Below are 26,383 nucleotides of genomic sequence, written 5' to 3' on the forward strand. Positions count from 1 at the left end.
GACGAGTCTCCTGCAGGTGTGAAGCTTCACCCCAAATGGTGGTTGGTGGAACTCATAGTCAGAGAGACAGAGCAGAAGGTACCGCACGTTGAACCCGACGGGTCGACGGACCCAACGCCGCCGGTTCCCTGCAGCCCCGCTGTAATCACAGTCTCCACGTTGCCATGGCGACGTTTTCAAGCCTCGAGTTTGGGCGTCCGACGCCATCTTGGATTATGGCCTTCGCAATGTTGTTGTTTTGTTGCAGCGCACAGGTGATGTGGTACTAATTAAGAGAGAAGTAGGGTAATTTCATCAAAGAATTCTATACAATCTTCTGCTTGTAACTTGTTGGCAAAAAGGCCGTACAAACACAACTCAAGCCTTGACCCCATCACAGGGACAAGCTGTCAAAGGGAAGTGGGACATCAAGTCACACAGCATTATATTACATGTCCTTTAGTCCTAGTCAAGGAGTTGTACATGTAGCATTTAAAATGTGCATCTGCAACGGAAAACAAAATAAACTGTATGTGGTTTGTCCTCAGCTGAAATGTATTTAACAGCTTTAAATAAAGTACAAACAAAAAACGTTGGTTAGTTTGGGCCGTAAAAAGCAGCATTATTACATCTTCCTCAGAGACAAAAGAAAACGACATGAAGACTCAATAAAACCACCAAAATATGGTTTTTGCTCTTCATTCGTCGAGGAAAAAAAGCCCCATAAGAAACGTTGTCATGTGCCGATGCCGCTGAGTACGAGTTATAACGCCTTCGAGTGTCTGCAGAAAAGTAACGTCCGAAGCTATTGAAATACTGTACATAGAAAAAAAAGATAAAAAGGATGTGCAAAATCAAAAAATATGATTTTTGCAATTCAAAACAATACACAGCTGAATTCTAATGAAATACACTTCAAATAAAATACCTTAAAAGAGATTTCCCTGCTGAATTGAACCTGCGGTCGCCCTCTGGTGGACGAAACCATCACTCCTTAAAATACAGAAACAGCTCAGATACTTTGTCACCAGTGCTGAGCTGTGTGCTTCCTCTCCCTTCTTCCCACATTTGATCTAATATTTGATCTTAATCGTACTTTTAATGATTTCTTTGGTAACTTGATTAAATGATTTTGATGAGTGTGCTCTTGGGGTGTCGGGATGGTTGTATGTGTGTGCATATGGACTCATACAAAGTGATAAAAAGAAGAAGGACAACACCAAAGATGCTCTTAAACATAGATTTTTATAAACAAATGAGCCAGATAGTTGTAATCATTGCACACGTATATATGAAAAAGCATTCAACAGTAAACAAAGGCTGGTTATTTGTTCAACATATATTATGATATAGATACTATAACTACTTGGCTAAATATAAGTGGATTATGCACTTGTTTTTCTTTTACAAAAAAAAACAGGAATATGGCAAGGCACATGTTAGCGTTACGACACAGCTGGGAATAAAACATCTGGCTCCTGCGTTTCCTTTCGTAGTGGCTACAGGCATCACGTGTCTGTGTTCATCACCAAAGGCATTTGTTTGCTGGCTTGCTGAAAGGCTCCGTGGACTGAGATCCTCAGTCAGGGCGGGAGGAGGCGTAGTACATCTGTCCTCCGAGACTTTAGAATTGTCTTGAAGATTTGAGGCATTTTACCGAAAGCTATTTCCAAAAACAACAAGATTTCTCCGGAGAAGGTTGAATACTGAGTGATTTCCCACAATACAGCTGGACTACGATAAAGCTGCCATGCTTCCCCACTCAGGTTCAACCCAAACCACTGCTTGTAGTGTGGGAGAAACAAACATCTGGAATGAAGAGCAGATGTGACGGAGCCACGCCGAAGAGCAGAAGCAGGTGAATGTGAGCAGAATGCATTGCTGGACCAGTCCCCTCATCAATGGGACACGTCCTCCCATCTCCACAGAGACGGGTTCCCTTGTTCCCATTGGACGTTTAGTTTAAGGGCCTTGAAATACACTTGAGGATAAAACCTTCACATACTGCATCTCCTACGGCTTCCCTTATGTCAGAGCAGCTCCACAGGACGGCCTCACAAAGAGGATTTCCATATACAACAAGGCACGGATACATTGACAAGAAGATACGTTCTAAGCTGCCAGCTGCAGCAATGAAGGCACAAGGAAAAGTGAATGCTCATGTTTTCATATCAGCTCATGTTGGGGTGAATAAACGTTTTAGCGTGTTCCTATTCCGGAGGATCAGAAGTCCATTCAGAAGTGCAGACCCCCGGAGGACGTTGGTACCGGGGGGGAGGGGTTCACCTGTTGCCTGTTACCTACTGGAGTTTTAGCATTCCGTTTGATGTGACGCTGTTTTGACTGAGCAGCCCCTGAAGGCGTCATTGGTTCATCTTTCTGAGGCGTTGTCCAATGCAACGACGCGGCGACTTAAGAGCCGAGCTTTTCCTAAAACCACCTCCAGGTTTTGCCGGACGTGGAAACAACTGGAGATCATTTAGGTCTCTGGAGATAAGTGCATGTTACAGTGGGGGGGTCTGTGATTTCTTAAGGCTCGGCGCCATGGCACTTCCAGTTTACGGGTAGTTCCATAGCTGAAAATAATAAGATGAACTCAACTGCACCTACGCTTATTTTCGGTTTCTAAAAAACTGACAAACCCCAAAACCTGCTGCCCAGGCAGCTTAGGAACGTCAGAGGGGGGGGTCCTCACTGCGAGCAAAGCCTTTTGGTATAAAGAACGCTTCGATGGTACTTATATCGACCACATTTCATTTAAAATATACAGATTACGTAACCTGTAATGATATCACATTGACGTTACAGCTGTGCTTTCAGGTAGAAATCACTTTGAGTGATTTATTGTCACTGTTTCTTTTTTACAAAGATGACGACGACATCTTTTGGAAAGGTCGTTGTCAGAGTTTAAAATCATCATATAAAAAATACAGTTAAGAAAACGGTACGTTCCGCTGTCTCTATTTTCGGTATCCACAATTGGGACACGAATGAACGTCCCCGGCTGAAAAGGACGCGACTGCCGGTTTCCCTTATAAAAACCTATTTCTTTGGCTGCTTGGATTCACTTGTCCCGTCCTCGCTGGCTCAAGCTCCGTCCTGGTAAACGCACTTGTGGCCTTATACTTCATTATTACTATAGTGTATCTTCACTCACTAACTGACGAGCACAGCTTTTAAACATTACAGACTGGACAGAGTATAAATGATACAGAGCGATATAAAACATCAGGACAATGAGAGTAAGCATGAGAGTCTGTGAAGCGCTGATACAGGCCGGCTATACTGACTTTTGTCCTTCTCCGGGACTTGTTGTGGCACAAATATGAACGTGGCTTGACTCTACTCCGTCGGGTACATGGCTACGTTCCGGGCAGGGGGGGCAAACATGCCGGTGAGTTCAGCAGAGACTCGGTCGTCCTGCAGAGAAAGCGGACGGCACAAAGGTCGGAGGGGGCTTCTGGCGTCGTCGTTTTAACAGATTTAAAATGAATCAACGGTCAATCGAGTCAAATGTTGTAAATCGGGGCTCCATGCAGCACACGAAACAAGACAATGTGACTCTATTAGGGTTGACAGAACTTTTTAGACTTTTTTAAAGTTTTACCTTTCATATTTAAGAACTTTCAAAAATATCCCCTCATCTCTACGTTATTATAATCAATTAGTGGTGAAACAATTAGTCAAGTAAATATTTACAGAGCAAAACCAGCTAGTTGAAGTTTTAAATCATGTGTAGTTTGAATGAATGAAGGATCTGAATGAGGCTCACCCGGTAGTGCTGAATGGGCCCCACGTTGGGCGGGCCGATGCCGGCCTGCTGCTGGCTGATGGGGGACGTGCCCACCACGGGCGCACCGCGGCTCCACTGGTAGTAGCAGGACCCTTGAGGAGGACTCAGATCCACGGGCGCCTCGGCCCCCCTCGGGCCCAAAGAACCGGACGCAGCCAGGACGTCGCCTCCCGCCGGACCGGTGGAAAAGTGCTGGTTGAACATGCAGCTGCTGTGAGCGGCCGCCTGGCCGCACGCCAGCGCCCCCTGCTGGGCGTGGGTGAGTCCCGCCGCGGCGCCGGGCCACAGGCGGGCTTGCTTCTCGGGATTCTGTCCGTTGTGCACGATGCCGACTTGAGGAGGCGCCGCCTGCTGCCGGCTCTGCGGACACTGCCGGACCGGCTGGCCGTGCGGTTCGAACGAGGGGCTTCCTCGCTGACGCGCCGCGACAAAGGGGCTGCGAATGTCAGGTGCGCCGATGGGATCGAAGGCATCGCAAGGAATCAGGTGGGGCACCATGTCCATGACCGCGGGCGCAGCGCCGCTGGGCTGCAGCAGTTGTCGGCTCGGTGCCATCGCAGGAGGACACCGCAGAGGACGGGCGGACTGCGTCTGAGGGCATCCCACGTGGCCAGCGGGGGCCCGCCCACAGGATGGAGGGGAGGCCAGGGAGTCTGGCACGGTGAGCTCCGGGAGCTCTATGGACGGGCTGAAGATGTCCTGGAGCTGCAGGTGCTGAGCAGCAGGCAGCTCAGGGTGGAGGTGGGAGAGCTTCTGTGTGAACATCTGAGCGGACTCTGCCAGCGGCGGGCCGTTCATCGCCTCCTGCTGGCGAGCGCAGAGACCATTCGTCGGGGAGTAAATCCGATCGGCGCTCGGCGCCTCAAACAGCCGAGGCTCTCTGAGCCCGGCCTGCGTGAAGGGGTTCTGCTGACTGCTGCTGGGAGAGCTGTCCTGGAGACCATTGTGTTTGTCCTTGAACACAACGGTATCGATGAAGTCAAAGATGTCGTCGGTGAGGACGCTGTCCAGCTCGGACTTGACGGCGCTCTGCTGATCTCCATCCTGACCGCATCTCTTGAGGACATTCTCCCACTCCATCAGCTGCACGTCGCTGACGTCCAGATTCTGCAACGTGCTGCAGAAGTCGCCCTCTTCCAACATTTTTTCCAGGTTGTCGAGCACAGCCATCGCCGACTGCCTGGCCTCCTCCTTCACGACGACCAGGTTGCTGGTGCCCATGGTGACCAGCGCCTCGCTGTCCATGAACACCTGATCCACGGGCAGAGGGGTGTCCGGCGTCTGTGTGTAGAGCGTCTGATCCTGACTCAGGAAGCAGTCCAGCAGCGAGCCGGGGGTCACGTCCTTCTTCATCTCGCTCACGTCCGTGAACATGTTGTTGAACTGGAAGTGCGCGACGTCCACCGCGGGGCCGGTGTTGTAGAGGACGCCCTCCCCCGTGGTGAAGCTGAAGGGAAGCTGCAGCCTCCTTTGACGCAGAAACTCCTCGCCCTCCGCGTTGCTGAGAAGAGACCAAAGCGGGCACGTTACATTACTGGCGAAAGGTCCGAGGGCCTCGTGATCGCCGCCTGGCTCTGGTTTCTGCTGCCTTTCCACCAGGCGGCACATGTGAGGAAACCCGCATTCTGCTTTGCACCTGCTGTGGCTGTGCAGCCACGCATCGAGGATCAAACACTCACACTAAAGCTCTCTGATATGCGATGATGAATTCAGGTCTTCCTCCTTTGAAGATCAGCTTGGCGTTGGACTTCACCCACACCCAGCCGCCCAACTTAGTCAGGAGCCTGAACACCGTCAGGCCGCTCTCTCCTGTTTTAATCACTGCGAAACAAAGAACTTTCCACTAGAGCAGCAATACATGGTGTCATGACCCGGCTCGAAGGGGATGACAAACACGGGAGAGACACAATGCAAAGGTGATTTCCAAATATATTTATTTAAGTAAAGTAACTAATCCAAAAGTAAAACAACTATGAGGTGTGTACGTCAGTAGTTTCAGTCATGTCAGTGTGGGTGCTTGATCATGTCGGAGGAATGTTGTGAACCTAAATTAAACGTCAAAAGACACAAAACAAAGGTGCGGACGCTGGCCAGGGAAAACCAGCGACCCTGGCAGGCAGGAACCATGAGCTCTTATACTGCCAGAACGCCCCAGCTGCTCCCAATCCAGTTGATGGCATTACCTCTGGGAAAGACAGTGACGTCATGACATGAGCCAATAGGCAGGGCCGTCACACCCCCCCCCATAAGATCGGTGTCCCAAAGGGAACACCGACACACTACAACAAATAAAGCAGGACTAGTCCCCCTAGAAAAACACTAAAACGAAACTTAAACAATGCTAATAAAAAATAAGCAACTGACCAGAAAAACAAAAATAACCGAATTACTACAAAAAATTTATAAACAAGAAACCCATCACCCTGCCCATGTTCCGCCCCTTCCCCACCTGTCCTCAGCAACTCTGGTACCTGAGAAGCAATTTAAGACAACAGGCACAGCAAGAACAAGTCACGAGCAACATGAAATGGCATAACTCAAATGTAGACCTCCCTTTTCCGAAATACTAATTCAAGGCAACGGAGCACGTGACAACGCATCTGCAATTGTATTATCGGACCCTTTGATATGCCGAATGTCAAGATCATATCCCTGCAGAAACAGAGCCCATCTCATCAATCTCTGATTCGGACATCGCAATGAACGAAGAAAGGTCAGAGGATTATGATCTGTATACACAACAAGTGGTGCACAACCCCCCACATACACTTCAAAATGTTGCAACGCCCAAACCAACGCTAATGCTTCCTTCTCGATAACAGAATAATTAAACTGGTAACCATTGAATTTCCTAGAAAAGAAGCTCACTGGTCTCATTACCCCCTGGTCATCTCCTTGCATCAAGACGGCGCCTGCTCCCACCTGGCTGGCATCAACCTGGAGCAAAAAGGTCCGATCAAAACGCGGTGCTGCCAGAACAGGAGAAGAGCATAGCACAGTTTTAACGTTATCAAAGGCCTGTTGACACTCCACAGACCACACAAACTTTACTCTGGTCTTCAGCAGCTCAGTAAGAGGAAACACCACAGTGGAAAAATTTCTACAAAAAATCCTATAGTATCCCACCAGACCCAGAAACCGCTGCAGCTCTTTTTTGGTGGTGGGCCGTGGAAATTTTTCGATGGCCATAACCTTAACCTGGACTGGGGCTACACGACCTTGCCCAACTACCCGCCCCAGATAAGTAACAGTGGCCCTAGCAAACTCGCACTTTGCTAAATTAATGGTGAGTCGCGCTTCTTCCAAGCGCTCAAACAGCGCCCGAATGCGCTGCAAATGGGAGTGCCACGTGTCACTATAAATCACCAGATCATCCAAATAAACCGAACATCCCTCCAGCCCGGACACAACTCTGTTCATTAATCGCTGGAACGTAGCGGGAGCGTTTCTTAGTCCGAATGGCATGACAGTATACGAATACAGACCCGTTGGTGTAATAAATGCCGAGATCTCCTGAGCCCGCTTGGACAGAGGTACCTGCCAATATCCCTTGAGCAGATCAAATTTACTCACAAACTTGGCGGCACCAACACTGTCAACACAGTCCTCCATTCGCGGCAAAGGGAAAGAATCTGGCTTTGTAACCGAATTTACCTTTCTCATATCTGTACAAAACCGCGGCGTTTTATCCTGCTTCGGTACCAAAATACACGGAGATGCCCAACTGGCATTGGACGGTACAGCAATATTGTTTTCGACCATGTATTTTACTTCAGAGTCCAGATGTTGACGCTTCTCTGGTGACATACGATAGAAACGTTGTTTTATCGGCTGTGCATCTCCCACCTCAATATCGTGCTCCACCCAATCGGTGCGCGAAGGGACATCGCCGAACAGACAGGGAAACTTGCGCACCAAATTAGTGAGCTCACAACGTTTAGACTCCGGTAAATGAGAGAGCAGCCTATCCAAGTTACTCAGAGATTCTGAATTTTTTAAGCGACCACACAGCAGACTGTCATCCGGCTCAGGCACCCCATCCTCATGTATCAGAGCCATTGAACCCACGGCCAGAGCTGGACAAACCCCTTCCTCGGTCTGTCCTGACCCCATACCACGGCTGTAAAACGGTTTCAACAAATTCACGTGACAAAGCTGTTTGGACTTCCTCCGCCCCGGTGTCGCAATAAAGTAGTTCAAATCCGTGATTTTCTCAATTACCGTATATGGACCAGTGTACTTGGCCTGGAAGGGCGAACCTACAATAGGCATCAATGCCAGGACTTGGTCCCCCGGACTGAACTCGCGCCGCTCTGTATGGCGGTCATAATTCCCCTTCATTTTGCTCTGAGACATTTGCAATTTATCGCGTGCTCTACCACCTGCCACGAACAATCGATGCCGAAACCCGTTCACAAAATCGATCAAGTTCTTGGGCGGCTCAGCATCGACCCAATCATCTTTTAACACCGCCAAAGGGCCCCGCACCACATGCCCAAAAACTAGGTCATTTGGACTGAAACCAGTGCCCTCTTGTACGGCCTCCCTCGCAGCCAACATAAGCCATGGGAGCCCCTCTTCCCAGTCTCGATCCAGCTCAGTGCAATAAGCACGCAGGAGAGATTTGAGAGTCTGATGAAATCTCTCCAACGCACCCTGACTCTGCGCATGATAAGCAGATGACTGATTGTGTTTGATGCGCAAACATTTCAACACTTGACCAAACATATGAGAGGAAAAATTTGACCCTTGGTCACTTTGGATAATCTTCGGAATACCGAAAACCGAAATAAACTGAGTCAGAGCCCGCACCACTGCTTTAGTTGTAATGGACCTTAGCGGGTATGCAGCCGGATACCTGGTACTTTGGCACATCACTGTCAATAAATACTTACTGCCAGATTTAGCACACGGCAACGGGCCGACGCAGTCCACAATCAAATATTCAAAAGGTTGGCTTATGGCAGGGATCGGTTGTAGAGGAGCAGACTTCACACGCTGATTTGGTTTTCCCGTCAATTGACACACCTGACATGTTTTAATATATACAGCAACATCTCTTTTCACGCGCGGCCAAAAGAAATGTTTCAAGATGTTTAGATATGTCTTCCTGACCCCAAAATGCCCACTCTCGTCGTGCGCTATTTTAAGCACCAAAGGACGAAATTTAGCCGGCACGACCAACTGGAAAATAGCATCCCCTACACAGTCACTATTCACCCCAATCCATTTCCTAAACAGCAGGCCGTTGCGCAGAAAATAGCCGCTGGCTGCACTTTTTATCTCCGCAGCCGACAACACACGTTCGAACAATTCTTTTAGGGAGAGATCACCGATTTGCTCCTGCAACAACTCGCTCTGTGGCACCGACAGTGGAAAATTGGACAAGGACAGAGTCTCAAAATCCGCATCACCACGCTCCTCATCGGTTAACCCAGGCTCAGCCTTACTCATTGCGCGTGTAACCACACAGGCTGGAAAATCCTCAGGTATCTCAATGGAGCTACAGTCAGGCGTAGTACTAACTGGACAGTGTGTAACAACAGGTGCGGGAGGAACATCATCCCAGATGCGGCCGCCAGCCAAGCCATTTCCCAAAATGAACTGAACCCCCTCGATAGGAAACGCCGGCCGCACTCCCACAGCTACCTCCCCCTGTATTAGCTCACAATCCAGAACCACCCTATGCACAGGCACAGGTAACACAGTCAACCCCATCCCCCGACTGAGGATACGGTCCCCGCTGTCAGTTTCTACGGACAACGGCAGGACGGACTCGATCATATAGGAATCATATGCCCCCGTGTCCCTCAATATCGTAACCGGGACTTTAACATCGCTACCCCCAAGCGACACAAAACCACTTCTGATAAAAGGAGCATATGCCTCCAGAACATCCGGCTCAGAACATCCGACTGACGCACAGCCGGTAACTACCGGAACAGCAGCCGCAGCCGGCTTAACATTAGGATGGCCCCCTCTATGTTTAGACAACCCTGGACAATCCGCCTTCCAATGACCCTTTTCATGACAGTAATTACAGCTTCTACTGCTGTCAAAATTTCTCCGTGAGTGAGACTCGAATCTAACAAAGCCAGGCTTCCTCGAACGCATCTGGTCAGCCGCTACGGTGCTTCGACTGTGTTCACCCCAGCCAGCATCATCGCGGTTGGGCGTGCGCTCTCTCACACCATCCTTATGAAGCAGCACATACTCATCCGCTGACACAGCAGCCTCTGCAGCGGAGGCAACCTTATGTTCATTAATGTAGGTTGCAATCCGACCAGGCAACCTGTTTTTAAACTGCTCCAAAATGACTAATTCACACAAATCATCAAAAGTAGTGATCTCAAGCGCAGCCAGCCAACGTTTAAAATGAGTTGTTAAATCGCGAACAAATTCAACATACGTTTGGCCACTTCTCTTCTCCCAAGCCCGGAACCGTTGGCGATACGCCTCCGGCACCAACTCATAAGCCTTCAGCACGGCAGATTTTATTTTAACATAGCTACCGCTATCAGCCGTGCTCAAAGACGAGTATGCCCCCTGCGCCTTACCGGTGAGTACGCACTGGAGCAGCAGAGCACAGTCTCCATCCGACCAGCCCCTCGCCGTGGAAACACGCTCAAACATCACAAAAAACGAGTCAGGATCCTTCTCATTGAATGGTGGCAACAACCGCAAGTTGTTTATGTCGAAGGGCCGCGCACCGACCCCAGACAGCTGCCGACCTTCACTCTCACCAGCCCACTTATTGTCCTTACCTAGGGACAGACGATAGCTCTCCAGCTCCATCCTTGCCTTCTCGGTCTGCTGGTGGATCATCTCCAGCTCAATTTGTTTTTTAGCTTCTAACTCACACTTGAGTTTTTCATGCTCCATCTGCAACAGGAGAAGCTCTTTCTGTTGCTCAAAAGTCAACCCCTGAGTTTGTGCAGGAACGCATACGACCGGTGGAGACCGGCCAGACGTAAGAACTCCCAGTTCACAAAGTTTTAATTTCAAAGCAGCTTTAATATCGTCTTTACGCCTCCTATCCATCCCAACTACTGAATAATGCTCAGCCAATTCCAATAACTGCTTCTTAGTACAGCTCTCCAAGGCCTCTTCTGACGGGGCTGCCGTGAACGCCTCATATTCAGCCATCGCAACATCAATAGTTTACCCAGAACAGGCAAACAACACCAATCTATGCCAAACAGGACCAGCAAGACAGCGAGGTATCCCCGTGCGCACCAAGATCTCGGTTTGGAGTTTCCCCGCTATCTAACATTAACCCCCTTATCTAAGCTCCCGGCTAGTCTTCATGCAGCGGGCAGTGGTGGGTATTTATGCACCAGAGACCGCTGCCCCGGGGGAGCAACTAGCAAGCCAGCAACTCTCCCAAAGACACGGATATGCTCCCAAGACAAAGCTTTAACCACTATGCCACCACAACACTACCACGAACCCACGCAACGATCCTAAAAGAGGAACGCTACCAAACCTACAAGGGAAAACTCCGCTCCAGACTTTGATCTCCAGGTACGCTAAGAACACTCACACTTGTCTCCCCGGACGTTGGCATAAACTTAAACAACCGACCCCAAAATAAAACAAGCTCCTCCTGACCCCGCTGAAGGTAAAGGAATCCACACAAACCGATATATAGACAGACTGTGCCAAATCCGATGCTCTCCCTGATCAGTCAGCCCACATGCACTGTAAACTCTCCCCTAATTTACTACGAATACAACCAAATGTTTTACACTCCAGGCAAACTAACCAACGCAACAAGCACGCTCTATCGCAACTTTCCACGTGTGCGCAACCACCGGCACCGACTACAAAAATCCGTACTTAAAACACCATTGCAGCCAGGCCTACCAAATCACAAGCTCAAGTAACTAAATTTAAACACACTCGACTAAATTGCGCAGACGAACGGCCGGACGAGCCCCCATTTTGTCATGACCCGGCTCGAAGGGGATGACAAACACGGGAGAGACACAATGCAAAGGTGATTTCCAAATATATTTATTTAAGTAAAGTAACTAATCCAAAAGTAAAACAACTATGAGGTGTGTACGTCAGTAGTTTCAGTCATGTCAGTGTGGGTGCTTGATCATGTCGGAGGAATGTTGTGAACCTAAATTAAACGTCAAAAGACACAAAACAAAGGTGCGGACGCTGGCCAGGGAAAACCAGCGACCCTGGCAGGCAGGAACCATGAGCTCTTATACTGCCAGAACGCCCCAGCTGCTCCCAATCCAGTTGATGGCATTACCTCTGGGAAAGACAGTGACGTCTCCTGACTACTCCAGTGACAGTGACGTTTTTGACAACAAAAACACCGCCACCAAGCTTTGATCCATATTGTTCACAGGCACATGTTTACTTTGTCGTTGAAGAAAATAACAACAAAAATGACATCAGATGAACAGAATAAAATGTAATGTCAATCAAACCCAAATAGCCAACGTACTGCGGAGGTGGTTGTCGGCGCAGTGCATCATGTCGGCTGCGTGGATGAACTGGTAGCCGGAGCCTTTCATACACAGTTCCATCTCTGAATATCCCAGAATGATCTTCCCCCTGGAGGAAAAAGATGAACAACATCAAGTGTGCTAAAACTGGAATTAGCTAAAAAAAAAAAAAGCGTCCTGCCACGTTAATGTAAAACCATGATATTTCGTGTAGGTTTTGAAAATAAACGACTCCATGAAAGAGGAGCGGAGGCGCTTGGAGCACCTGCTGTCGACCCCCAGGGGAGTGAAGTCCAGCTTGTGCTTGGTCTGAAACAGGAGCATTTTGGCTCGGATCTCCACGATGGTCGGAGGCTGGACGGGCACGGCGATGCTGAAGAGCGCCAGCTGAGGTTTGATCCCGTTGCCGTTGGAAACCTTCTGGCCGTGGAGGTACTTCAGTCGCCCCTGGAACTTCAGAGCCTGGTTTGGGTAGAAGAATATCAGCAGTTACACCACACATGGACGCTAACTGCGATCGCTGTGGAACGACAGTACAATCAAACTGCATTTCAAATCGTATTTGTAGGTTGACGGGGCAAAGCAGCGCATTGTGTTGGATTCCTGAAATGGATCATGAGCTAAATGTTTATGAGGTGACAACAATCTAAAAACATTGGACCCACCAGGAAGCCGGAGGAGTTGTCCAGGAGGCAGCGGAAGCGGCACACGAAGCTCCTCTCCAGGAAGGACGAGTTCTCCGGGGGAAGCTGCTCGGGGCTGTACACCACCGCGCTGCCGGCGCTCTGCGGCGCTGAGAACACAACCGGTGGAGATTAAAACACGGCCGCTGGCACCAACGCTGAGAGCGCCGAGGGAACGTACCGTCTCCGCCTGCGGCAGCAGACAGGGGGTTCAGAGCGAAGTGAAGCTGCTGCCTGAACAGCGCCCGGTCATCGGTGTGGATGAGCTCGAACACGCTCTGATGAACCACATCCGACTGGGGAGAAGACGCAGGTGGGTCACACATCACAACAACAGCAGCTGCAGCCTTAGAGGGCTGGTTGGCGTGGCTCAAACCGGCCCTCTCTGATAACACTAAAAGTCACCTGATGGAAGCCCAGGTAGTCCTTGACGGTGGAGGAGACGTAGAACACCAAACCGTCTGACGTGACCACCATCACAAACCCGTTCAACGCCTGGAAGGCAACACAGACTTTATTTGTGTAGCACATTTCAACAACAAGGCAATTCAAAGAACTGCACATAAAACCATCAGAGCACTTTCATCATTCGACTTTCGCCTGTTTTTTGAAACAGTCAAAAATAAAAGAATATAAAAATATGAATATTATAAAATGAATATTTATGTAGATGTATATGTTTTCAATCAAAATCTGAAAACCTGCTGCCGCTTGGTAATCCAAAAACAAAGCCACCAGCTGCTGAACGTCAGAAGGCCCTTTGTGCGTCCCAATCACTGCCCGTTGTGGCCACGCGGAACAACAGAGAGAGACAATGTAGCTGACAGGCGAGCGTCAATACACGAGGCGCAGGCGCCCTGACAAAGTGCCGGTTTTGTTGGGAGCCAAAGAGCGTGGCCGAGCTCTGGCATGAGGCCCCAAGACGACCTGTCAAAACCTCCTCCGGCGCGGATAGACCTGGATTAGCTCCACACAACGCCGGCAGCGACCAAACAAACAAAAGGCTGACTCGCCATTTGTGCACCTGCGACGTTTGGCTTATCAATCAGGCCGTGGGACTTTCTTCCTCTTGAGTGCAGCAGCAGCTTTCAATGCAACGGTTTAAAGGTGTGTCAACACTCTTTTGGTACTGTGTGTTGTGCTCTTTGCCTGTTGGGATGTGGGAGGTGGATTGTCGGAGCTTGTGGGTTACAGCAGGTCACCTGACCCTGATCCTCCAATCGTAAAATGCAGCGTTGGAAGAAGTAAAGGGAAGGGAAAGGAGATCTTGGCCTCGTGTCTCACCTGGAGCAGTAGTTCCCCCTCGGAGAAGCCAGTGGTGTCCGTGCCGTCCCCGTTGGACACTCCGGAGAACGTGGCACTGCTGCTCGTGCTCATAGTCGCTGCAGTGAAAGGAGACAAAACGGAGACAGAAAGTGTCCAATGGATCAGGATGGAGATCAAAGAGCAAAGCACACAATGAGGCCACAGAGCCCCCACCAACCACCAACCACCAACCACACATGTGGCTCTACCAGTGATCCCCCACCTCCACCGGACATCTCAGAGCTCCATGGGGCAGCAGAACTTGACCGTGTCCACGTGAGGGATTCCGAAAAACCTGCCATTGACTCGGTTGTTTCTACAAAGGGGAGATGAGTTGCATCACGCACCAGGCGTCCTGCACCAAGTACAACAACTGCTTCATCCTGGCAGCTGCTCGTCATTGTTCTGTGGGCCGCCGCACCGTGTCGGGTCATGTTCAAAAATGCTCCTCAACAAGAACACAAGAGTCCTGCTATTGTTCGGAGAGATGTTGACGCGGGAATCCTTTTTGCATGTGTATGGTAGGACGTGCCTCGCGCCTGGATACAATGCAAACAATATACAAATGTAAGTCATCTGTGGCTGCAGGCTTCAGTAGAACCACAAGAACCTCGCTGGTACATGTGAGGAATCACCACTCATGTTGGAGCAGCAAAAGAAGAAAAGCTGGACTTAAGCCTGAAGACAGAGTTTGTCATTGCTGCAGAACTGATCTGGCAGCCTGCACATGTACACAAACACACTCTCACGCACACACAAACACACTGCATCTGCCCCTGGGGTGGTTCTTTTTGGGTAAGCGATATCCGACAAGAGTGCTTCCCTTATCCGGAGTGCCACTACAGGAAGATCCAAGGATACGGCCTCTGCCGACCCGTCAGTCCCGTCCTGTCACGCACCCTCTTTTAAGGGGGGGACGACAACACAACACACAGCCTACCCCTCAGCGGGGACTCACACCATGCTGGCACGCACACACACACACACACACACACAGCTGCAGGTCTGACACACAAAGCAGTCCTCACCCACGACCACCGACGGCGTGAAACAAGCGCTACATGTGCAGAGATCATGGAAATAAAGCGTTCACACACACACACACACACACACACACACACACACACACACACACACACACACACATCACACAGCATATTAGTGTTTCAGTCAATCATTCACAGGGAAATTGTTCTTTCTAATCAATGATTGCGTGAGTAAGACTATATGGACTCTATTGCAGAGTTGTTGTTCATGTGCACTTACAGTTCTCTAGGCAGCTGCAAGTGACTGTTTAAGACCACACTTATACTTAAATATACATTCACTATGCACTGCCATATATGTGCTCATTTTTGTACATTTCCAGGGTAGAAATCAGAAAATCCGAAGACGCTAGGAGCAAAGATGATCTTTTCATTTTGTTGACTTATAAGGTTCAAAGGTTTTTACAGAGGGAATTTGATCTCTTATTATCGCCATAAATCAGGAAAAACAATCCTTTTTGTATTACAGGTTTTCTAAAATGTTATGTTTAAATTATCTGATGGTGTTTAGGAGCATAAAGAGTCGCCTTAATGATACTCGGCCAGAGCTTGAGCAGAAGTGGGAAAGACTTACTGGAAGTCAGTGGAAGGCAGTGAAGAACCTCAAAGATAAAGCAGGGACGTGGTGTTTTCATAATGGGTTTGTTACTGTATGACTCAGATCATCTGTTGCTTTTCATGTGTAAAGTTATTCCTTACAAAAGAAACTCCTTCCTTCATTTTATAGAAATCTCCAGGTCTCAATAGTGGGATTTAATCCTGCAACACCCACCAACAACCTTGACAGCAGGGAGTCTTTTCTTTGATATCTGATCCTAAAAATAAAAAGGGCAACACGTTACAAGATGTACGGATCCCGGCCCTGATCAATGTGATTAAACAGGCTGTCGTACGAAACAGATGCCCTCAATGCTTCTAATGCGACACCAAGAAACTGCAGCTTTCTGTTTCAGAGAGACGCCATTATAGGACTTGCCAAGTGCAGAGCACGCCTTTGATGCAAGATGCTCTGCAGGCAAACATCCCCGTCACTCAGGCAGAGAGGCGGCCTTTTCATCGCTGGGTAATTAAGAGAAGTCCAAAGAACTGTGAGGAGACGAGGAGGAGCTTTTCTAAACGCCATCTAGTCTGACTACTCCAGTCGGAGCGCGAAGTAGTGACGGCCAAGCCCGAAGCACAAAATCTAAGACCTAACTAGATGAATTCATATATTATGACGAGTAAAAGCCTAATTTGCTCTAAGAAGCATGTACACAGGGTCCACCTGTAAGTGTTAGCATGTGTTGTGGAGTTGGGACACTGTTGGAGCCGTGGAGAGAAAAGGGAAATGTTGTCACAGGCTGGACGTCTGCCAGCTTCAGAGAGAGTATAAAGTATGCCGGCAACGCATAGGGGAATATTATCTTGACTTCAAAACATTTAGTTCCAGCAGATCGTGTACAGAGATCGCTGTTCTCTCACGCGGATGTGCAGGAAAGGGCGGCGCTTGTGACAAATAAGAGCCAATGAGCCGGGTCACATCGGCGGGTTTAACCTCCCATTAGCCTTTTGATTAATGTGCCTGTTTACAACAATGACTTCAGGGGAAGGAAACAGCCTCAGCCTTTTTATGATCAGACAAGAATGTCAAGGAAAGGAAGGAAAGAGCAGCTTTGGGTGGATAACGGATTTTTGCTCAAGCTTATTATAGCTTGGAATACATTTAATAAAAATGGGTTTTTAAAATAATTGCGGGGTGTATCTTAAAAGTTGAAATGTGTAAAGTCAGGCCAGACTTTAATGTCATAATTAACCATCATTATCACAACAGCTGACGGGGTTGACATGTACTGCGCATGCTAGCCAGCTAGCTGCCCGTCCTGTCTGGTGATAGCACTCTCTCTCTATAGGAAGAGGAAGTAGAGACGATCACATTGAACCTACATGCGAGTTTTAAACGTTTTTTCTGTTGGATTGACTCCAAAGTGGTGAAAACGTCTGTTTCGTCCTCCATCAGACCCCTTTGAACTTATAGTTAGCGGCAAGCTGTAGTGACCAGCATTCAGCTGGCACAAAGCCGGCATGGATGATGCTACAGCTAACCGCTAGCTGAAGGCCTGTCTGCCTTCTGTCACTTTGGATTCATTCCAAAGATCACGCAGATACAGATGACATCGACGCCACGTCAAATTAAAAGAAGAAAAACATAACTGACAGTCAGCTTGAATTGTGCATATTCTCTGCATGCTGTTAGTTAATGATGGTGTTTTAACTGACAGATCACTGTGAATGAAGCTCAGGCGTGAGACTGGAGAAGCCTGTTGCTGCCCCGGGGGGCCTCGATCACGTCGGTAACGTCTAACGTTAAAACCTCTTTGTTGCTGTCCGTTCCATCCAGGAGAGAGTTTCTTTAGCTGTTTGTTGCATCTGTTCTTTCGATCGACAGCTTTTTCACGGCCGTCCAGGCTCCTGTTATTGCCTTGAAAAGCAATGCCATCGTTTTTAGGACTGGGCACACAAGAGAAACCAAAGCTAACCTCAGGCGCGCCTCACATATCGCATCGTTGAAGTGATTCTTATCGGAGTGCAGGCGGTCTCTGAAGGGAGGACGCATTCAAGGCAACGTTTTAAGGTAGTAAAACACCAAATTTACCTCCGACAGGATGTCTGAATTTAGCCAAAACATAGCGAGTTCTACAAAGTTAAAGCTGTGGAAATATATGCAAATTACAATAAACACTAAAAGCTCATTTGCACTCCTGGATGAAAATATTTATATTACCAAACTCCTTCCAAACCCTGATTGTGATCGAGGGCCCTAAAATAAAATAAAATAAGGCATCTCCTGTGTTCCTGATTTCCCAACTGAACTCTGCGGAAGACAGCTGACTTTGTTTCGGCAGATAAACAAACCCAAGCGTTTTTGGAAGACTCTAAATGTCACAGAGAGCCTTGGTGGGCGAACTCGGCTCCGGGCCAACAGCCAAACCAGCAAAGGAGAAGAGAGAAGAAGAGATGCAGCTCTGTGGTTTGCAGAGCTGGAGAGACGGAGAACAAACTTTCCAGAGAATGGAAATTGGAGAAAAAAAATGAAAACATGATTAAATCTGTCTCCCAGCGGTTGCTCGCATTCTCACGATATACTGAAAGGGGAGTCGGGAATCGGGAGCCAACAGGCGACTTCTGTCGTCCCAGCGAGACGTCCTCCTCTCATACGTTAGCATACCGAGTTGAATTATGCAGAGATTTGAAGCGCATGCATCAGGAAAAACACACCGGGACTCAAAAACAAACAAGACAAATAGATACAAATATTGTCCTGTGTTGTGTCCCCCCCTGCATGGCTTTGTGCCTACGTGGTTCAGATATCCCCAATACCAAATTACATGAAATTACAGCACATGACACAGGGTTACCACATCAACTGTGATTGCTAACAGGCCTTGGATGTTTTCAATGGAACTTGGAGAGCAAATACACATTTTTCAGCAGCAGCGAGCCACAAGCCTTTCAAAGTCTCCAGCGCTGCCTCGTGAAGTCACGCTATGAGGCGTGACGGCCAACGGGACGGCTTTCTTCAAAAAAGGAAAAGAAGATCGGCCATTTAAGGTAGACATAAATAGCTTGTTTCACTACGGGGTCTTTAAATCACACTCGTATACCCTGAAATTGCTTATGTTTGTTCTTTTCTCTGAAGCCGATTTATGAGATCACTATCTTAACTTGTAGGCATGTCCCCACTTGAAGAGCCATCCCAGGCTTGGGTTTCACTGGCAGAACCCCAGAGAGGCAATCTTGGTGATATTGTTTAGACCAGCGATTCCCAAAGTGTGGGCCGCGGCCCACCAGTGGGTACTGCAGGTGGGACGCGAGAGGTCATTTAGAATAAATAAATAAAATGTTTTTAATTTTCAATTTTGAAAAGTTTGAAATGAATATAAAATGATTTACGATTTAAATTACGACTCATAATTGATAAGCTACAAAACGCACATATTTTTCACAGTTTAAGTATTATTTGAACAATTCAAGCGGCACATTATTATGTGAAACATTAGTTGATGGAGCACAAACAATTTAAATGAACAGATTAATAAAACAATAAGGCTCTCGCTGTCAAACGGCTGCTCTTGTCCGCCTGTCGTCATTCAACAAAAGGCAAACAAAACAATGTCAAATGGGACCTCCTGTAGTATTAAAGTAAATATATATGAGCTCCGGAGAAAATGGTACACAAAACATACATTGTCGGTTAAATTCTTATGGTCATTTAATCATCCCTAGTTTATGTTTTGATCAGAGTTGTGATTAAAGGTTTGGGTGGGCCGCAAAAGATTTTCAGATTTCATATTGGGCCGCGGCATTCTTGAGTTTGGGAACCGCTGGTTTAGATTATCTGCGTTTGGGAATACAGTTGGAGACGTTCATCTGGTCCAATATCATACAACTGAAACTGGAGTAGAGTTTCATCCTCATTTTCAGATTCATGTTCAGATTCACGTGTATTTTCTGTTGCTACAAGAACACACACACACACTTTAATTAGTCGTTCCTCTCGCGATACTAGTCAAAAGTACCTCACATACTTCATACAATTATGCAAGTCAATCCACCAGTCGGATATCAACTAATCATGCACTGGCTCACTTGAGCTACACACGAACACTAACATGCGTCACTCACTGCCTGATCCGCACAGCCTAACCGATCGCTACTGAGCACGTGCAAACTACTACACACCTGCGTTGAAACACTCTCGTGCACCTTATTTTTTCCAGGATAATAAAGCATTTAAAAATTCAAAGCAGTGTTGAAATCAGCACGAGACCAGCTAATTAATGGTAGCTGTTAGCAGCCAGTAGGCAGCACAGTCCTGGTGACTAAACAAGGCAGTTACTAGCTAATGCATGCAAATGGCATTGAGTTACATGGAGATTCAAGCTCTATTCAGGGACAATAAGGCCGAGGAGAGCATTGACGCTATCGTGTGTTCACGTGTTATCTTTGCCTGGGAAACTTGACTCAATACAGATGTGATCTACTCGCATTCTGGGGCCGTTACTTGCAGGAGGAGGGCAAACACGAACATTTTTGTTTTTTCAACTTTGAAGCCTGCGAGTGAACCGTCTCTGTGTCTGCTAGCGCTGCAGCTGGAGCAGCAACAGCGGCGTGCACGCGTCTCTGCTACGACCTGCTCTCGTGCACGCGGCTTTGTGAAGCTTGAGCCCTCAGACTCTGGTCTGGTTCTAGGTTAAGGCTATTTCGTCCCTCTATATGTTTTCACCCAGTTTTTGCATCAAAAACAATTCACAAACACTCACTTAGAAATATGCAGAGAGCCTAACTCGGTTACAGGGAACTTTCTGTGAGATAAAATCCACTTTATTATGGAACAACTGATGCATCACATCACGGCACCTGTTTCTGGCTGTCTGCACCGCTGCCTGTCCTCAACGCACTCTTTGGATTCTTGAATTTCATTATACTTCACTGACAGCAGGGACACATGCAGCCTGAGACGCAAAAAAAGGAATTCTTCTAAAAACCTAGAAGGTCTTTCAAGCTTATTTACAGACAAGTAATAACACCAAATGACCTGCAATCATCAGAGCGGGAGTGTCAATAAAGTCCCACAAATCTCACAGCAAGGGTGATTACTAAACAAACTGTGATCGCGTGTACGAGACATCAACACCCCGGTTGGAATAAACATGGTATCAGAGCCGCTGCATGACTTCACTGAAAGCACACAAACAAAAAACGTACACCTACACAATACTGCAACCTAATATCCTCCGTCATGATCAACGGCACCTTTTCTTTTGAGGCTCCCACACACGCACTGTAAGTGACGTCTGTGAAAGCACTAAGGCGCTGTTCTATTTCCCTCCACACCGCGCTGCCTCTTGAGGCGACCAATCTATTCTTACAGGACGACTACGGCGGCTAATCTGAGATCGATGTCAAGTAGAGACTCCGGTTCACAGTGGAGTTTGCTGGCTGCAATTTACTGCTAAACCATATAACTATGCACAATTGCACTAACTACTTAATTACATGCTGAGTTTTCTTTCCCTACTTCTCCTCTCACCCACACATGGACTCGGTCTGTCTAACTTTCCCAAGGCCGGATCGGATATCAGGGACAATGGGGTCAAGTCCCTCCCCTTCCTGTGTCCCCATGGGACCCACCAGGAATATTATTACTTTACTGAACTTAATATTCAATTCAGTAAATGTAGACTGACATTTGATTGAAAGAGCACGATTTGGGGGGGTGGGGGGGACCCACATCATTGTCAGTGAGGCAGCCTTCATGTACCCATCAATCATAATGCAAACAGAGCTGTGTTCCATTGGTTTTCACATGACACAGATGGTAAGAACTAAAGCAGCAGCTCTTTAAAGTGGGTCAGAACTTAAGAACACTGGATGTGACATTTCCCTGTTTGGAAACCCACAACAGCTGTTTAACTCCATGTTCCTGCTGCTGACTGCAGCGTCCTGTTGAAGCTCACATCTTTTAATAGACTTGTCAGACGACACTGTTGGGTGTCGTCCGTGACCACACGACCCTCTTTAAGCTGGTCAATGCAAACATGCCGGAGATGATGATTCTGATTTCTTATTACCTGCTGATCTTGTGCGGTGGCAAAGCAGCAGTATTTACGGGCCTGATGGGGGACACGTGGGCCGTTTGATGCCACATGTCATTGTGATCCGGCCCTCCATCGCGACGGGTCAAGGACCGTCTTTTCAGCGAGCCTGATTGAAGCAGACTTCTAAATCAGCACACACACCTTCGACTGTTCACGGTTACCAACACAAACACACACGTTTGGGTTGGGGAGTCAATCCTTTTGCAAGGTCGTTTCATTTCTGTGTTCAATGGTTGTTTTTGGTTGACCTCTGCAGAGCGCTGCGGGTGGAACAGGAAGGCAGTCGTAGAAAAATGGCTGTGGTGGTTAAATTCTGGGGTCGGTTAAGGACGCAATATCCGGAGAGGAGAACTTGGCTTTTGAAATAACAGGATCGGATGCATAAAACCAGAGAAATGTTCATAAAGCGCCACACACTTCTTTCTCTCTCACACAGCAACGTGTGAATTGATCGGGGTGTAAACTGCAACACGCACCCACCTGAATGAAAGATATTTGATTCACATATAAATCACTCATCACATGCCTGCATGTTCTGAAATATGCACAAGGAGCACATATTCTCACGCAAACGTCCTTGTTTGTCGACGCAGATGTACGTGTGAAAAAGGGCCTGTTTACGCATCATCAAAAACATCTGGACCAGGGTGATTGATAGGAGTTTGACACACTTCACTAGTACCCAACATGTGCTGTCTGTCTGTCATTTATTAATGAAGTGGATGAAAACCCTGCTGAGCCTGCATTGCACATCAAACTAGGTCTTTAGACGCTGACTGGCTTAATAAAATGCACTGGGATCGATGTAACTGTAGAAATCCCAACTATTTTTGAGCTATACACCATCTCCAGTAGTTACTGCCCTGCTGATATGGCAGGAATTCAAAGCTGGTGGAGAGAATCACATTCACAGAATGTGTAAATGTCAAGTTGTAAATGCACTTGAGCATAGTTTATGGAAACTATCTGAAATGAGCAAAAACAAGTAGGCAAGAGGTTGTGAGAACAAGCAGCGCTGGAATGTCCCGTCTCCTCTGACAGCCCGTCCATAGCCAGTGTTCACACTGCACACTGTTTTTCCTTTTGTTATGTGGATTGCTGCACTGGGTCAACATCGCATGGAACAACAGGTTGACCCAAAAGATTCCTAGAGAGACAATATCTTCACTAAATAGAGCAGGTTCATGAAAAAGGAAAATAAACAGTCCCAAGATGTCTAATGGTGAATATATCATAATAACGTAATACATTTAGTCCCCTACTTCTGTAGGTGTCTGTACCCGACGCCTTTAAGGTGTGAAGTAACGCGGCAGCAGCTTCTAACCAGGGATCAGGACACTGAGATGATTCAAGACGCACACCAGTGTTTCCCCCACCATTAAATAGGGGGGTCGCAGAGAAACTATGAAAAAAAGTGATACTTTCTAGACATAGATATCAGTTACTCAGCAACGCGTCTGCCAACACCAGGGCCGAGGCGTCTGTTTAAATCAGAGAGGACTATCAACTGCGGGTGGAGGAAATATTAGATGGGTGACTCACATATAATTGACTCACCACTCGAAGCCAGTGTGTCGACACGTTTAATGAAGGTATATTGTGTAGTTAAAGGCAAACAAAAGAATATTTGTGAGGATTGTAAAGTGTCGCTAACAGAGAGGGTGGAGTGAGTGTTGAGGATGAGCTGTTTCCTAAAACCAGATTCCTGCACGCTTCACATTCCTGCCTCGGCCGCGAGCGTCTGCATGCGTCGCTCTAGAAGTCGCTTGCAGCTTGCAGCATCCTCACCTTTGAAGTAGCCCTTGACCCGCAGGTAACCCACGCTCAGGCGCAGCACCGACAGCTTGTCCAGGCGGGAGCGAACGTCCCCCAGGAAGGGCAGGAGGTCAGTGAGCCGGTCCAGCTCGCCATTCAGACGATCGCGGTGGCGCTTTGACGGGTTCGATTTGACGACGTCATTGCCGTCCGAAACCTTTTTTCTGTGGAGAAAGGAGAGGAACACATGGCCGGTTGTTGAAGGAGGATGGAGTTGTGGTTAACCGGCCCAGCTGCTGTGACACATGCCCGATCAGACGTGAGCCATTTTGACTCTCAGCAGACAGCTTATGGAAAGCCGGCCGTGATTGTGACTAATACACGCTGAGGAACAGGTGAGTCAACGGGACATCGGCTCCCAAATCAAATCAGGTGCTTAGTTGCAGATCGCACGTCACAATCCTCATCATTCCGGAGGCTAATTCAGCTCGGACAAAACAAAAGTATCCCGTTTCATTTCATCACGTTAGCTTGACTCTCCATTCAGAACAGGTGGAAACCGGCAATTTCACACAGCATAATATCATCATGGGGATATTTATATCTAAAGCCACCCCAAGTTCCTATTAAGCATGACACAATAACATCTACCGCTTTCACTTAACAACACAGCGCAGGTTTGTTTCTAACTCATCTCATCTTCAGCTCAGAGTAAATGACACAAATCAAAATAGAAAATACGGAATATAAAAACAAGTGGTCCCATTGGCGACACGTGTCGTCTGACAAAACCACGTCAGGCCGGTGGTTTTATTTGCTCCGCTTAACTTTTACTTTTGAGGCCACTTAACGCTTGCATACGTGACACACGTGCTTCACTAAAGGTTGCTATGGAGACGCCATCCCTCCACCACACGGGCTGGAGAAACACTTCCCTTGATATGGAAGCTCATTACTGCCAGAAAAAGATGCGCAACTCGCGACTTCATTTCCATCATTTTCTTATTTATAATAATAATGTCGAATAAAAAATAAAAATAATAGGATATTATTATTTCTGCATTTATTTACTTCAGTGGTTGAGGTGTGAAAGCGTAACGTCTCTGCAGCGGCGAAGCTGCCGTAACTCAGGATAAAGGTTTAGTCTGACCGTAAAATGACAACGGCAACAACAGCTACCAACTTAGTCAATTAACGTTGGTAATGTTAATGTTCCCTCCCAGCGAACAGCGTGTCCAATCACATACATGCACGCCGCGTAGACGGCCGATCACGGCATTCCTCCCAGAGACAGCTGAGCTTAGTGAGATCTGTGTGGATGCACAGAAAGTTGTGGAACTTGATATTTTGTGTTTGAGAAAATGATCATTGATCGAATTGCCTTTATGCAGCTCGCTGTAAAGTACATGTTCTCACACCTGACTGCATAGAAATAAGACATTTACTAGACATTAGGGGTGTAACGATTCATTCACTGAATCAATTAATCGATTTATATTCCTGCGATCCAACTGAATCGATCTGTGCTCCGCAAATCGGCATTCCGGACGACATATATCGATTACAAAACGATTGAAATGGTACATAATCGATTGTATCGATACTTGGAAACTGCACATTGGATTTAAGTACAAAAACGGTGTGTATGTGTGTTTGTTTGTTTGTTTTTTAGCACTTTAGACACGTTAAACGTTACTGGATTCAGTCTGCCTGTCTGTGACGTCATCAGTACGCAACAAAACACCGCGTGGAGGAGACGACTGCGAGCGAGACATTTACAAACTACCTTATCGATCCAGCGCGTGGAAACCTTTTGGCTTTTGCAAACACGGAGGTGTTCTAAATAAGTCGGCCGCTGTTTGTAGAATATGTAGAAGCCAAATAAAAAAACCACGGAAACGCGACAAATCTTTCCGGCCGTCTACTAAGGCGCCGTGGGACTAAACAGCGCCGACAGTCAGGACCTCTAGCAGCGTCACCGCTGCAGCAGCAGCAGCAGGTAACTCAGCTCTGCAGACACCTCAGGCCTCGCCAGCACCAAACTCATCACAGTAACAAGTTTATCTGTAAAGACATGCGACCCTACAATGTGGTGTCTGTGAATTGATCCAAACATTGTGTAATTATTGTGTAATGTTTACATTGAAAATGGCACTTGATTCAAATAAAAGGTTAATACATTTGCCATTAATTGTTGTTTGCTTGTGTATAATATCCATAATTAATTTAAACCCGATTTCCTTACAAGAAAAACAGGGATCTCAGAAACTTTGCCTGCACTGTCCAGTAAAGTTACGGAATCAATTTCAAGTCACTGAATCAAATCGAATCGAATCGTTCTAAATGAACCCAGATCGTCCATGAATCGAATCGTTGTTAAAATGAAGCGCTACACCCCTACTAGATATCCTTTATGATTACATTAAAGGCATAATTGTTCCAATGTAAAAAAAATAAGGCCACTGACAGGTTGCCAGTTTCTCAAATTAGTTGGGAATAGACCAGAACTACCACCCCCATAGTGGACGCGCCTGTTTGGGGGAAAAACCTGAGGTTTCATAACTTGTAGTCGTGAAGCTCTTTCAGACGTCAGGAGTTTTTTCCAGTAAAGATTTATCAACAGGAACCAATCAGTGATCATTATCAGACGTTGGTTCCAGCTCTTAAATCATCCTGAGAAGCTTATCTGCCGCCCCAGCATGTAAATTACCCACCAAAA

The 26,383-nt window shown here is 47.4% G+C and overlaps 1 protein-coding gene across 1 annotated transcript in view; it reads right to left on the minus strand.

Moving 5' to 3' along the window:
- Window positions 1-1,205: 1,205 nt before the first annotated feature.
- The window catches only part of LOC120833600 (aryl hydrocarbon receptor), a 31,588-nt gene continuing 6,410 nt past the window's right edge, over window positions 1,206-26,383 (minus strand). Inside the window, exons 2-11 of the mRNA XM_040200858.2 lie at window positions 23,698-23,888; window positions 14,205-14,302; window positions 13,326-13,415; window positions 13,102-13,216; window positions 12,903-13,030; window positions 12,503-12,699; window positions 12,237-12,346; window positions 5,452-5,593; window positions 3,752-5,273; window positions 1,206-3,399 (exon numbers count right to left, since the gene is read on the minus strand). Coding sequence (XP_040056792.2) covers window positions 3,322-3,399; window positions 3,752-5,273; window positions 5,452-5,593; window positions 12,237-12,346; window positions 12,503-12,699; window positions 12,903-13,030; window positions 13,102-13,216; window positions 13,326-13,415; window positions 14,205-14,302; window positions 23,698-23,888 — 2,671 coding nt within the window. The 3' untranslated portion in view covers window positions 1,206-3,321. The remainder of the gene's footprint in view (window positions 3,400-3,751; window positions 5,274-5,451; window positions 5,594-12,236; window positions 12,347-12,502; window positions 12,700-12,902; window positions 13,031-13,101; window positions 13,217-13,325; window positions 13,416-14,204; window positions 14,303-23,697; window positions 23,889-26,383) is intronic.

This window comes from Gasterosteus aculeatus, chromosome 16 (assembly GCF_964276395.1).
Source record: "Gasterosteus aculeatus chromosome 16, fGasAcu3.hap1.1, whole genome shotgun sequence".
NCBI classification, from domain to species: Eukaryota; Metazoa; Chordata; class Actinopteri; order Perciformes; family Gasterosteidae; genus Gasterosteus; species Gasterosteus aculeatus.